This window comes from Aricia agestis, chromosome 2 (genome assembly GCF_905147365.1).
Source record: "Aricia agestis chromosome 2, ilAriAges1.1, whole genome shotgun sequence".
NCBI lineage: Eukaryota > Metazoa > Arthropoda > Insecta > Lepidoptera > Lycaenidae > Aricia > Aricia agestis.
The window spans coordinates 4,244,755-4,260,167 of NC_056407.1; the positions used below are offsets into that span (position 1 = coordinate 4,244,755).

Below are 15,413 nucleotides of genomic sequence, written 5' to 3' on the forward strand. Positions count from 1 at the left end.
TAACTTTTAATAATAAGTAAATCATAACAAATATACATAGCCATAAAAGTTATTTACAACTAAAACTGTTTATTGTTATATCGCAACTTCTTTAAGTTGTTGGCATAAGGGTGCTATATCAACGGTATTTTAAAGGTAAAATAACTCCAAACGTACTACAAGTGTATTTGGGGCACGGTGAATTGTACAATCACATTTCTTGAAATTAATACTTTACAAGGAGTTGGGGCCGCACAATAAATTTTAAAATAACTACCAAGTGTGAACAACCAAATGTTTACTATTCATTTTATAGTGAACTTTTTAATTTACCTTTTCGACCTTATCTCAACCGAAACAAAGTTGAAAATCGTCCAACGCGAACAATTTCTCGGAACAGTGTTATAAATTAGAAAGAGCCGTAGCGCAATATTAAACTGGACCGTAATAAAGCCTTATTTTGAAAAAAATTAAGCATTTCAAACGAAACTCTACTTTATGGTATAGACAATAGGGTATATTCTGCTTCTGTAGAGCTATCCGGTGGTAAGCCATTGTAATGACGTCAGAATGCTATCATACGTCTTAATCTAGTGATAAGAGTGTATTTTTATGAGTCCACCACAACTTAAATGGTCGTAAGCTGTCTGTTCTTGGGTATGTACAAATATTTACTTAGATTTGAGAATGCGGTACTTTGATTAGAGCTTAAACGGTATACCTTTTATACTCCAGTCGAAGTTTAAAAAGTTTGACACATCTGACATTTATTTCCACAGGGTTTAAAAATAAAAATTGAATCATTGATTCTCACTCGAGATTTTTGTACCAAAGGAAACTGTAGAGCTTCCTTGGATACTAAAGCCCGAACTTAAATAGATGTAATCTTCGACCAAATATCAATAGATAATTTGGTCGAAGGATGTGATGATAACAATAATTGGATCCTAAAGAACAAATGACAAAATATCTTCTAAGAAAAGTAAACAACATAATGCAATTTCAACCATAACATTTATTTTGTTATTGAACATTTAAATAGAGTGTTACATTTAGAATCTTTCGCTGGACATAACTTTATTAATATTATTAATGTTACAACATTTACGAAAATATTTAACTTTATCACATTTATAATAGACTCTTTAACACTTGCACGCTGGCTGCATTGCAACAAACGTTTCAAACATTAATTAATTACCTGTTGCAATTATTTTATTGTGGAGGTAGAACATTTCACGGCTTTTACATTAGGCATCTCTTTCTTGTCAACAGAAACATCCTTTTTCAGCAGTAGTTGGTCGTCTGTTACAGTATTGTATAAATACACGCAGGTCTTAGCAGCACCATAGATGACGCTCTTCACGATATTGTCACTCTCATTGGGGAAGCAGACCACTCCCGTGCCCAGCATACCCAGACTGGTGAAGAGTACACGACGTGGTATTCCTCCACCAGCTGCAAGAAGATAGCCAGTTATGCCCCCAGTGGCAGCAGCAGTATATCTATAAGGTAGTTTGCCTGGATCTCTCATGTTTTCGCGGAATTTCTCTCTAGTTTTAAGCACGTCGTCCTTTCGTCGCTCGAATTCGTTCAGCATGTAGGTTTTGAGGTCACTGAAACTCTTCTGTAGAGTCGTTCTGTAGTAGCCCACGCGGGGGACGAGAAAAGTCTTCAAACGCGTAACGTTATCTATAAAAAAATTCTTCATATCCTTCTCTTTATATTGAACATTTTGATCCTGGTATACAGGCACATCTTTGTACTTTACAAGTGAACTTTGATATTGTATTTTTGGCGGTTGTGATTTCATTTCGTTTTTTAGCAGCGATTCCCTCGTTTGCGTCGCTTTCGCGGACGTGATATCAAACTTTTCTCCAACCAAAGCTTTGCTGAGGAGGTCTATCCATAATTTACCAAGTATATACAAATTGAGGTAAGTTTTCTTACGATTCTTGTGACTAACATTGTTGTCGAAATGGTTGTCCTTACAAGGGATCAGGTCCTTCTTTGCCCTTACATTGGGTCTTTTTTTCGCTGGCAATTTATTTGACGGAGGCTGCATAATGCTAACCTTACTATTATATTAATGATACTTAAAATTTAACTACGTTTTAAAATGCCGTAGCATCAGACATTTTAAAATTTTATTGTATTTTGGCAACAGTTATGTCAATTAGTTTTTTTTTATAGTTTTGGCTTTAAAATTGTTGCAAGTGTCAAAAATCTAAAAGGTGGAAAAATATATATTTTTTTATATTATACACTCTTGAAGTCTCGACTCAATATATTGTAAGCCTAAATCTATAGTTTATCCATACTAATATTATAAATGCGAAAGTGTGTCTGTCTGTCTGTCTGTCTGTCTGTCTGTTACCTCTTCACGCCCGAACCACTGAACCGATTTTGCTGAAATTTGGTATGGAGATACTTTTAGTCCCGGGAAAGGACATAGGATACTTTTTATTCCGGAAAAATGTACGGTTCCCACGCGATAAACGAATTTTGGCGCAACGGAGTTGCGGGCATCATCTAGTTATTAATAATACTTACCTAATAAGATAATATTTTTTGTTTGTTAAAAAGTACACTTAGTCATGTTCCTAAAATAATATACAAGCTTATCGTAATCATAATGCGATAAGCTCCTGCTAATTAAAAGTACACAGTAATTCTTGGAGTGTTGTGAACTGACAGCTGATTTCGCGCCACTCCGTTATCGATATCACTTCCGACTCGATTATTTCGAATCGAAAAAATTGCTACTCAATCGATTCCTGTGCATACTTCATTTCTTTTGACAATTTTAAAAATATGACCTTCAACGTCCTCTGTGAACCTTATTTGCTGGTAATAAGGTGCATATTTGTTTTAGAATTTGACTTCGGGTTGTAAAAGGCCTTGTAACACGGCTAAATGGAGAATCTTTGGTTTTGTTTGATTCTGGATACCTATGTTCGTTTTAGATTTTCTAGGTTCACTATTCCTCTACTATAAAGTTTATGTGGCAATATCAATGCTTAGATAATATTTGTAAAAGATCTAATAGTAAACTTTTTGTAATAAAGAGCTTTTAGGGTTCACTTTTATTACGTTACATTACAATTTACAATACAAGGTTATAATTATAATATTGTAGTATAAAGGTAGGCGCAAAGAATCGCTAAATACTGATGATGAAAGGCCTTATCGAGCACGGACAAGTAATATTTTATACGAATTTTATTATTTAAAAGCTTTAAAAGCACCACGCACATCAGTTATCTGTAATTTTGTCACCTTTTATGTTTATTCGTAATCTTGGTCGCCTCTCAAATAGCACTAAATTTAAGTAGGTACCGTAAGAAGACGATAAGTGGACTCTTATGGCTGTTGCGCCAATAAAATGCTTTATTGGATAACTAAAGTTCTACCGAGATAATATTTTATATTAACGGATAGGTGAACTACTATGAATTAGATTCTCGGAAGAAAAATAAATAATTAATTAGCTGTAAATGTGTATCGAGAAAGTAATAAACTTTTGACGTGGGAGAACCATGCTTCGGCACGAACGGGCCGGCTCGACCGGAGAAATATCACGGGCTCACAGAAAACCGGCGTGAAACAGCGCTGTGTTTCGCCGAGTGAGTGAGTTTACCGGAGGCCAAATCCCCTACCCTTTTCCCTCTCCTATCCTTCCCTACCCTCCCCTTCCCTACCCTCCCCTATTACCCTATTTCCTATTAAAAGGCCGGCAACGCACCTGCAGCTGATGCTGCGAGTGTCCATGGGCGATGGAAGTTGCTTTCCATCAGGTGGCCCGTTTGCTCGTTTGCCCCCTCTATTTCATAAAAAAATTAGCTGTAAGTCAATGTGTATCGAGAAAGTAATAAATGCGTTTATTTATTGGGCACCAGCGTTGCTACTTGCTGTCAGTTTCTTAGGCTGAAGGCATACACCTCAGTCCTCACACCGCTTATATTATTATCATAGCCTAGTAAACGAATGATTCTGCTTGGAAAAGTCGAAAGCAGAAATTTTGACTTTGGTACTTTGTTTAGACTAGTTAGGAGATAAACATACTAAAAGTCCTGACCCCTCCGAGGTGAGCCCGATGGAGGTGGGGGCAAAGAAGGTTCCGTTTTTTGGTTTTTTGCTTACTCATCAAAAACGGTGCTTCGTACGAAATTCTCTTCTGCTACATATTAAAAGCTAATTAAATTATCTACAACTTCGTCCTTTACATTTTGTATCTATCTCCAATAATTGCCTCGCTATGAGCTTCTAAAATTGGCCGAGTGTGTTTTTTAGGGTTTCGTACCCAAAGGGTAAAAACGGGACCCTATACTGAAACTTTAATGTCTGTCCGTCTTCCTGACCGTCTGTCTATCCATCTGTCTGTCCGTCTGTTTGTCCGTCTGTCTGTCCGTCTGTCTGTCCTTCTGTCTGTCCGTCTGTCTGTCTCCGGCTATAACTCAAGAAGGATAATAGCTAAAGAGTTGAAATTTTCAGAGATTATGTATTTCTATTGCCGCTATAACAATAAATACTAAAAACAAAAGAAATTATATATTTTAGGGGGGCTCTCATACAACAAACTTGATTTTTTTGCAATTTTTTGCTCGATATCTATCATGGCATAAGGTAGGCTGAAATGTTCACAATATACTTAGATATATTTATACTTTCATAATTAAAAATAAATTTTAAATAAAATAAATAATTAATAATTAATTTTTAAGGAAGGAGGGGCATAACGTCCAAACACTTTGAGACATACTCCAAATGAAAGGGCTTGAAAAGTTGAACATTTTATTGTACAACGAAAAATCTCTAAACCATGGGAGAAAAAAGTTAATGAACCTAGAAGGTAAGAAAAAAATCACATAAAAACACCCTATATTATTGCATCAATTTATAGTGTTACTGGTAAGGAATGACTTCTGGAAAGTAATCGTATATGGCAAACTTGAGGAAAGTGTTGTATTTTAGTATATTGTTTCATATTTTTAAGAAATGTATGGGAAAACAATAAAACCTTAAAAATCTAACCATTCCTGGATTTAACCGTACAACGTTACCTTGGAGAATTTGTTTATAATAAGCAATGCTAGCGAATGGTGCAATAATATAGGGTGTTTTATTTTTCCTAAGAAATAAAAAAACACCCTTTATTATTGCACCATGCGCTAGTTTTACTAATTATAAACAATTTCTCCAAAGTGATATTAAACGAAAAAATCAGGCAAAGGTTCGATATTCAACATTTTATTGTTTTTTGTACGAGAAAAATCAAGTTTGTTGTATGAGAGCCCCCCTAAAATATTTAATTTATTTCGTTTTTAGTATTTATTGTTATAGCGGCAACAGAAATACATAATCACTGAAAATTCCAACTCTCTAGCTATTATCGTTCTTGAGTTACAGCCTGGAGACAGACAGACGGACATACAGAAGGACAGACAGACGGACAGACAGACGGACAAACAGACGGACAGACAGATGGACAGACAGACGGTCAGGAAGACGGACAGACATCAAAGTCTCAGTAATAGGGTCCCGTTTTTACCCTTTGGGTACGAAACCCTAAAAAACACACTTTCGAAAATCGGCCAATTTTAGAAGCTCATAGCGAGGCAATGATTGGAGATAGATACAAAATGTAAAGGACAAAGTTGTAGAGAATTTAATTAGCTTTTATTATGTACTAGAAGAGAATTTCGTACGAAGCACCGTTATTAATGAGTAAGCAAAAAAGCAAAAAACGGGACTTTCTTTGCCCCCCTCTCCCTCGGGCTCACCTCGGAGGGGTCAGGACTTTTAGTATGTTTATCTCCTAACTACTCTAAACGAAGTACCAAAGTTAAAATTTCTGCTTTCGACTTTTCCAAGCAGACCCCCATTTTGGGCATTCGTTTACTAGGCTATCAGCAATTCACCATGTATAGGTTCTATGCTATATAGTAGGTACATACTGAAATCTAAAGTATGATTCTAGTACCTATAGATCGATACTTGATTAACTGTTCGACACCAAATACCAATAGAACTTGAGCGGTTAGAAAGAGAGAAAAGAGGGTTCCTGTGACGGTAGACCGGAGTATATACATGTTGCAAAATATCCATACGAGATGAATAACTTACTTGCACGGGTATAGCTATACTAGGAGCCAAACATGTCAGTATTATACCGTTGCGCATGGCTAGGACTAAGGGTTGATTCAGACTGCAACGCGACGCGTAGATGCATTTCTAAATTTAAGTATATTAAATGGATTTGACAGATTCGCAAGACGTCTCATGCAAATGAAATCTGTCAAATCCATACAAATTGCCGCGCTGCACCTCGCCTCGCCTCGTCGCGTTACGGTCTGAATTGAACCTTAGAAGTAAGACAATTAATTGCCTTAGAAAATTTTAGATTTACGCCAAGCTTAGCACATGTGCCTGAAGTAACCATCATTGTTCCCTCGAACCCTGGACTTATCAGTGGCGATCACCTAAGTCTTGGAGGTTACAGCGCATCCTGCTCATTGTTTCGCTCAGATAAAAACATAATAGCTCTTTGTGCTTGAAACAATATTATCGCCGATGGTCAGATATGATGGTAATGACTTGAAGCGCCAGGGTGTTTTATGGTCTAACCAGACGTGGGCATTTATAGGCCGTTTAAGATAATTTTACCCCAGGAATCTGCGTGTGATCCTTATCTTGTAGGCATAAAGACCTCTATTCCAAACCAGGACTCTGGCATAGGTAAATAGCTCTTAGCTTAGCGGACTATGTATGTAGTATAATATATAAGTTGCTGATTATTAAGTCTTGTGTATTAAGAATATATATGAATTTAAGAAAAAATGTGATACCCATGGGAGAAATACTCGTAATAAACATAAGCTTGAAATTCCGGTGACTAGACTTACTAAAGTCAAAAATTCTTTTAAAGGTCAATGTATTGCCTTTATAATAAGATCCCAGAAAACGTTCAAAATCTTTTAATTAATAAATTTAAAAAAGTTGTTAAAGAACGTTTGTGTACCAAAGCATACTATAAAGTAACTGATTTCATGAATGATAGTACACCGTGGGAATAAGGTCGCCCCCTGCAGAGCTGTTTCTGTATATTATTTTATTGTAATATTGTACACTTGTTGTATTTAGTTTTTTTTTATTTAGTCATAATGACATTGTAATTTTCCATCTTTTTGGTAAAAGATGGCCCCGTGCGAGTTTCTTACGCCGGTTCTTCTCGCCGGGTTAGTTCCCGAACCGGTGGTAGGCCCCAGTAGCATCAACGTTCGGAAAATGTTAGAAAAAAACCTATTCTGAATAAAAATTTTTGACTTTGACTTTGACTTTGACTTAATCCCGTCAAATATAACCAATTACCCAAGTATCAGATAGGTCTGGTTTTTGTGATGAAGTGGTACTTATAGGCTGTTTTTTTATTCGTGGCTCTTTCAAAACTATTAATTAGAACTTGACACAATCACTACTGATCAGAAGACTATCTCAAGGACTTAGTTTTATCAGATGACCAACTCATTTACAAGCACTTGCATAATTATTTGTTACTGTTCTGCAATGATATTCTATGGCTGTTCTGATGTTGCTCTTAGTGTTACTCATCAAATAATCTTATACCAACCTAACCTAACCAAACCTAGAATCAGGACCCAACAAAAATTACGTAACCACTTCCGTATTGCCCTAAAAGAAATTTCTCGAACGCGCGAACGAGCGAAAATTACAGCACCAATAAAACAGCTTGGGCAGCTTACACCATACTCCGAGAATCATAAGTTACATCCTGGCGAGTTTGTAATACCGCGAATAATATTACACTCCATTGTTTTTACCGCCACGGACCCCATAATCTTATTTGGCAAGGAATTAGAGACACTGGAAGCGCTAAGAAAAACTAATAAACACGGCTTTTTTTATAACAAATTATTGCATTGTCATTGGATTTTAATACGTACGCAAAGTTTAGAATTATTAGAATACTGGAGATAAGTAAAAATCGCGCTCAAAGATTCCGTTACATACATATACAGCCCAAGCTAAGAAAAGCGTATTAAAAATTGAAAATGTTTTTTTTTTTCGGATTTTACGTTTTTAATGTAAACTTTATTGTATATTTACATGTAATATTTAGTGGTAAATAAGACCGACTTTAAAGGATGATAGAGAATATATGAAATTACATGGGCGTACCGAGGGGGGGGGGGGGCATGGATCATGTTGACGTCCCTACTAAGTACATTATCTAGTACTTTTATCTATAAAAATTAAAAATTAAGAAAACTAATTTTTGCCATTTGTTTGCAATATAATATTTTTAGTACTAAAATTATTATTTTTTTATTTTTTATAAACACCTAGCTTATGAAAAATCTGATTTGCCCCCCCTGGCCCAGAACCTGGGTAATTTGCCCCCCCCCCCCCCCTGGCACCAGAACCTGGGTAATTTGCCCCCCCCCCTGGCCCAGAACCTGGGTACGCCTATGTGAAATTATAAAGGCTTTTGAATCGTCTCTAGATGTTTGGTTTAAAAAAAATATTTCGGTTTACGTGTTGACTTTTGAGAATCTTTAAAATTGTTAATTTATTATATTTAAAACCAATCAGCTTTGCTGTGCATATTATTTAAGTCCAATCGAATTTTAATCCTTAATCCGCAAAAGAAATCTTTCGTACTTCCGAGAACGAATTTATAAAATTCAAGAGAACAATTTGTATGCAAAACGTTATGAGTATTTCAGGTTTATTTTTCAACAAACATTCATAATACTAGTATGAATCACTTTACAAGGAATAGCTCAGAGTTTAGACTGTTATGTAGTCATCAATGAATGATCTAAGTAAAAAAGAACTGAGACTTAAAACTTGTGTTGTTTTATAAAATCAACCTTCATTCTTTGATCATCAGAATGAGGAATATTAAGCAAAGGTGCATTAAGCAAAGCAGAAGGCGCTTCTTGCACATACAGTTAATCCGACCAAAATCTGACTTGTTGCACAGGTCATATCAGAATATTGACAGAAACGTTGTCAAACGTCGAATAAAACTTTTGTTTATGTCAATGCTGGTGGTGCCGTCTAACGCAAAAATATTGCAGTAATATGTCCTATTATTATTATCAATGAAAATTTTAAGTGTTCCTAACATATCGACGTTATTTAGACAAGCATTCTACTGACTGTATCCTATACTCCGTTTGAATAATATATTTTAATCTAAGTGCGAACAAAATTTTATATCCAAACTAGCTGTCCCGGCAAACGTATCTTTGCCATAATATAAAGTATTTCAACCATATTATTATTTTATTGAAGTGACTAAATAAGTATGTCACCATGGCAACGTCCATCGCTATCCCATCGCACAAACAATGGTCGCCGTCAGTCTCGAGTTGTAATAATTTACTATTATTTATTCAACTAATGCATTTATCAATATAAAAAGTAGCCAGTAGCCGATTCTCAGACCTACTGAATACGCATATAAAGGTAAAAATCAGTAAAGCCGTTTCGGAGGAGTACGGTAACTAACATTGTGACACGAGAAATTTATAAATAAGATTGTTATGCCAGTATGGTTTTTAATTACGCTGTTAATACAGGAGCAACATCAGCCGAAATTACCTACTAGAATACTTCTTAATATTATATAAAGAGCCTAATAATCATGGTATGGTAAGTTTATTTATGAGAAATTCATAATTAATAATACATGAACAAACACACGCAGACACGAACACACACATACATGTGGCCCCCCTCGCACCATCCAGTGACTCTACATCCACGAGCAATATGTCTGCGCCCGGAGCGGTACTGAACAATAGGCGATTACTTTTACCGCTCATTGTACTTAAAACACATCGAAAACTTCTTGTTAACTGTATGAAAACGCGAGTGAGATGTTAAAATGAGATTTATACTTAACCCACAAGCCACAAGGCAAATGACATCTTACTTGTGTTTGACCTATAAGTACGAGAGAAACTTGTATCACACTTTTAAATTTTGAAAATAAAAATATCCACAGCCGAACATATAACCTCCTCCTTTTTGGAAGTCGGTTAAAATACTGCCTTGTTTATATCCTTAACTTCGTTACTAATTATTGTTTAAATGATAACGTGTCGAAAATAGGAAAACGTAACTACTATTTTTGAATGTGGAATTCAGAATTGTATAATAATGTCTGTCTGTTCTTATGAAGATGACGCCCACAACTCAGCTGCGCAAAAATTTGTTTATCGATGGAACCGTGCATTTTTCCGCGGTAAAAAGTATCCTATGTCCTATCCCGGGACTCAAAGTATCTCTATACCAAATTTCAGCAAAGTCGGTTCAACAGTTTAGGCGTGAAGAGATAACAGACTGACAGACAGATAGACACACTTTCGCATATTTTATAATATTAGAAAGGATGGATTGATTGTATGTGTAACTTTTTAGGGTTTAAATATTCCGATAATTAAGGCGATGTAGTCGGTAAGTTCTGACGGATATGGTGGCCATGATGATGAAGATGACGGTAGAATGATAAGTGAGGAAACGGCGCATTTACTTGTTAATAGTTGACTATATAAACATTCCAATTTGTTACAACCTAACTGCCCGTGACCGTCTGTCTGTCCGTTGTTAAGGCGAAGTTGACATCAAACCGTAAAAAGTGTTTATGTAAGCGTATGTTTTATTAGAAAGATAATATGAAAAAAAATATATAAATTGATCTCAGAGACTCGAGAACTTCATACAACTAAATAATTAAAATAATATTATGTTTAACCAGTCTTCAGAGTTATAAGTTATAATATTGAAACGAGTGCCATCAATATCGAAAATATAATGAAATAAATGATTACCTACTATCATTATTACAATATCATATAGTAACTCAATCTCTTTAATAAACCCTAAGTAGTACCTAATCAAAACTTATTTTCTAATGATATAATTACATTAAAAAATAATTTATATAATGGTTTTACCCGTACCTTTGGTTAGCCTAAGTGTTAATTAGAACAGAAAAACATCACAAAGCTTAATATTATTCATTACCCGAGTAGGACTCATTGATTATTTTTTTTGCACAATCACTCTACCACAAAAACTTCTATTTAAACAAAATAGAATTCTTTGCTCTACCATTATCTCGGCCGTTTTCCTTAGCCATCGTGTGACGTGTCCTGGCCTTAACAGTCCTGTCGGCGCTTACCCAGGCCGTCACGGCTCGCGGCCCCACAACTGACCCACACCGTGACTAAGCTCTTCCCAATTATCATCTCGATACATTGTTCAAATTCTTCGCATTGTCTACAGAATACTACAGGTAAAAGTCGGCCATGCCTTTGTATGGAGCAGCGTGAGTTCAAAATTAAGAGCAATGTCTATGTAGAGTGGAATCTAGAGTCGTATGTTGAATGGAGGGAAAAGTAAGGTAATATTAGCCCCGGACAACTTTAAGATCGCTCGCAGAAATCGGACAAGGCAATCAGCGCATGTTGAACGTAGACCAACAACATTCAATCGCTTGATATCAATCATAGAATATGTTGTAATCACCCGCACACTCCTCATCCCATAAAAAAGACAAAGTCTTACGCGTCTTCCCTTCCATTTGTTTATGGATTTTAAAGTTGTGCTTGGTCATTCATGTCACCACTCACCATGCATCATGATCACATAATGACCAGAAACAAAACTATCTCAAAGACTATGCTGCAAACGTAGACCTGCATTTCCCATTCCAATTTCTCGGCCACAGCATACCATCTGCGTTAGACTCTGCATTTCATACCACGCCCCCAGCCCACAAACTAGCCCACAGATGGGCTAGACTCAGCTCAGGTTACAACACGTGGTTTCATTCACCGACTACCGACACACGGTCTACCGAATATTTTTTGTACCCCATAAATTAAGCAAAAAAACCCCTACCTGGGTCTCTCTGACCCTATTATTAATAATGGATAGAAGGCAATCAATAATGTGGAGTGACACATTTATTTATGATCGGTTATTCCAGGCCCCATTCTGTTTAGAATTTTAAAGTTTAAAAAATATATCGAAAACAATAAATTAAGGATATTGGTAGCGAGCAAGCTGTTGGTGCCTGCTGACAGTTTACTGTTTTATATTAACCTTCGATCAAATATTACTTTAGGGCCTACTTAAATCTTAGATTTAGTGATGGTCAAAGCATGATTTCATGACACGAAAGAAGTCTCTATATTTCAAAAAACCACCCGGACTATCAATCTAATTCTTATTTAACTATTACGATTTCAATTTGAGTATACGTGTATCATTCAGTATATCTTTTAAATGTCGTCTTCAAGAATATTGCAAAAGTACGATACTAAAATCAATATTGTATAATTAATTCTATAAGAGTTGCCGTAAAAGATAGGACGCAGATTTTTTTCTGATTAAAACTTTTAGTTTTTTTTTTCCGAAAGTTTAATTCACACCTCGATCGCTTTCGTCATTTTAAATATCTGATACCTAATTCTTCAAATAAAATTGCAATAAACAACCGCAAAATATGCAAAATATACCCCACACGTCTAGGCGATATGGAATGTTTAATTTCGCATCAAAACATTTCGTTGTAAAGTACCCCGTTTTAACCCTCGTCTGCCGCGCTTACCCCTTTACACCTTGGCACATGACGGTGTTATGGCGACCCCACGTAACTCTACTACTTTATCGATCAGTGTCTTTATGTACAAACTAGACGTCTGTCGCGTAGGTTCAGTGTTTATGAGTTATCACACGAGCGATAGACTTATAGTCGCGTTGTAGTTAGACAAAAATTTCATTGGATTCTACAAAGTTCTACAATATTTCGGTTTTTCTTACGACCGCATTCAGAGAGATTTTATGATTACTCAACTTTAATATAGATTGTGATGTAAGCTTAAGTCAATATACTTAAGTCAAACTGTTATTAAAGTTGAAGCAAAATAATATAATACGTTGTTATAAGTTTATAATCCAAAATTTGTGTCAGCACTGATGAACATAAAACTTTAGGACTTAGGTCTTAACTACCACTCGCATTTACTTTATACATGAATTTGTCCAACTCAATTACTAAACCACCATACAAAAAAATAAAACCACAGCCATTATCTAGTACCAGTAACTTTTAAAAGGAAAAAATCCGAACAGATATTTATAACAATCTCGAAAACAAGTTTGAAACGAAACAAATTCTCATCTTCAATGACTGTGTATTTTCACTTGAGTCACGAATATTGATACCCCCGACACCAATACGGACGCACGGGGCGATTTTATGTGTATAATATTGTCCATTGCGGGTTCTATTGAGTTATTTGAGAAATTAGAGCCCTTAAATCTGTCTTTTGTTTTTTTAATTTACTACTAATGATTAGGGAATAATCTATAATACTGCCAATATTGATTTAGATAAAGCACAACTTTATTCAACCAATGTGGGTACTGGGGACAGAGCTTCCAACTTGAGCTGCTTTCCAACCAGCAATGTACGCCTCACAACTCGAACATCACACTTTCGGTGATCGGACGAGATTTTTTGTGGGACGATGACGGAGGGAGAATTAGAAGATTCATCAGCTTTTACTTTCGCCACGGCTTTGTTTCGTGCTGAAAGAGATCTTTGTAAACTGTTTTAATTGTTATTACTAATTTCTAAAGGTTATTAATTGCTTTACGCTATTGAGTATCGGCGTTTAATAAAACTTTTTCTTTATCGGATCCGGTTTTGGGACGCTGCGAATCTTTCTTTTTGTTATTTACTTTTGTGGCTTAGGTACGGCACGAGGCAATTATAAAGGAACATTATTATTAGAAGTTCAACGGCCATACTCACATTACACATAAATTTTATGATGAACGAGCTTTTGCCCGCGGTTTCGCTTGCGTTAAGAAGTATTATTATATACAAACTTTCATCCCCTATTTTAACCCCTTGGAGGTGGAATTGATCAAAATCCTTTCTTAGCGGATGCCTACGTCATAATATCTACCTGTATGCCAAATTTCAGCCCGATCGGTCCAGTAGTTTGGGCTGTGCGTTGATAGAACACCATGTCAGTCAGTCACCTTTGAGTTTAATATATATAGATAAACTTTAATTTAATGAAGATTTTGACAGATAACGCATGAGGCTTATTGTCAAAACCTTCATTTAATTACGGTTAAGTAAATAATAATTTGTCTCTGAGGGCTGCTGTTATAATATTGAAATCATGTATTCTTAGATGCTTAAAACCCTCTTTTTATTATTTACAGAAACTCTTATTTTAACTTGAAGAAACACAATAATGAATAACCTACTATATATCTCAGTAAAGATCGTTACGTAGAGTTAAGGCGTGAACACCTCCAGATATTCAAAATTTTCTTCACAAACTCCCAAGATTTATACTACGAAATTCGTAAACACGATAAGCCGGGAAGGTTAATGTGGTGGAAGTGATCAGCTATCTATAGATAATTAGCGTGGGCGCTGGAGGGTTAGATAACGTGACGTGTCATTTTTGGTTACATTTGTGATATTAATAATACTAGCTGTTTGACCGAGCTTCGCTCGGTATCCGATGAAAATGACATTTTCTTGAAATGATTTCTAGCTAGATCGATTTATCGCCTCCGAAACCCCCTATATGAAAATCGTTGGAGCCGATTCCGAGATTCCAATTATATATATATATATATATATATATATATATATATATATATATATATATATATATATATATATATATATATATATATATATATATATATATATATATATATATATATATATATATATATATATATATACAAGAATTGCTCGTTTAAAGATATAAGATTTATGATCATCGACTAAATTGGCTAAAAGTCCAATTTGGCTAAAGAGTATTTAGTCATTTTGGTTTTTAAGAGGTAAGTCTATACTTAATATTATAAAGAGGTAAACTTTGTTTGTTTGTTTGTTTAATTGTAACGAATAGGCTCAAAAACTACTGGACCGATTTTAAAAATTATTTCACCATTCGAAAGCTACATTATTTACGAGTAACATAGGCTACTTTTTATTTTGGAAAATATAGGGTTCCATAAGATATTTCAGTTTTTCGGAAACAACCAGAAAATTTACTTATTTTGCGTACGCTGCCTAAACTATAAAAGATAGAACCAAACAATGTTCAAAGTAAATGTAGATCTTATAAATATCTACAAAAATGTCCGCGACACACAATACCTATCTATGTCAAGTGAGGCACAACAACCATATTTTTATTTAAAAATCTTGATTTTTTTTTTGGACTACATTTAAATGCATTTATTTTACTCATGATAATAATCCTTATCAAAATAAATTATTTCATCTCAAAGTACAGTTTATGTGGACAATATTTGGTCCTTGAATGATTAAAATTGGACGTTTGGTTTAGAAG

The 15,413-nt window shown here is 35.2% G+C and overlaps 1 protein-coding gene across 1 annotated transcript; it reads right to left on the reverse strand.

Annotated features, from left to right (window-relative positions):
* Window positions 1–1,063: 1,063 nt before the first annotated feature.
* On the reverse strand, window positions 1,064–2,109 carry LOC121739575. Its single transcript, XM_042132065.1, has one exon. The coding sequence runs from the start codon at window positions 2,042–2,044 to the stop codon at window positions 1,190–1,192; it is 855 nt and encodes a 284-aa protein (XP_041987999.1). The 5' UTR covers window positions 2,045–2,109; the 3' UTR covers window positions 1,064–1,189.
* Window positions 2,110–15,413: the final 13,304 nt, after the last annotated feature.

What these genes read in the sequence shown, in the direction of transcription:
- LOC121739575 (XM_042132065.1), bottom strand. Translation starts at nt 2,044, where the DNA reads ATGCAGCCTCCGTCAAATAAATTGCCAGCGAAAAAAAGACCCAATGTA.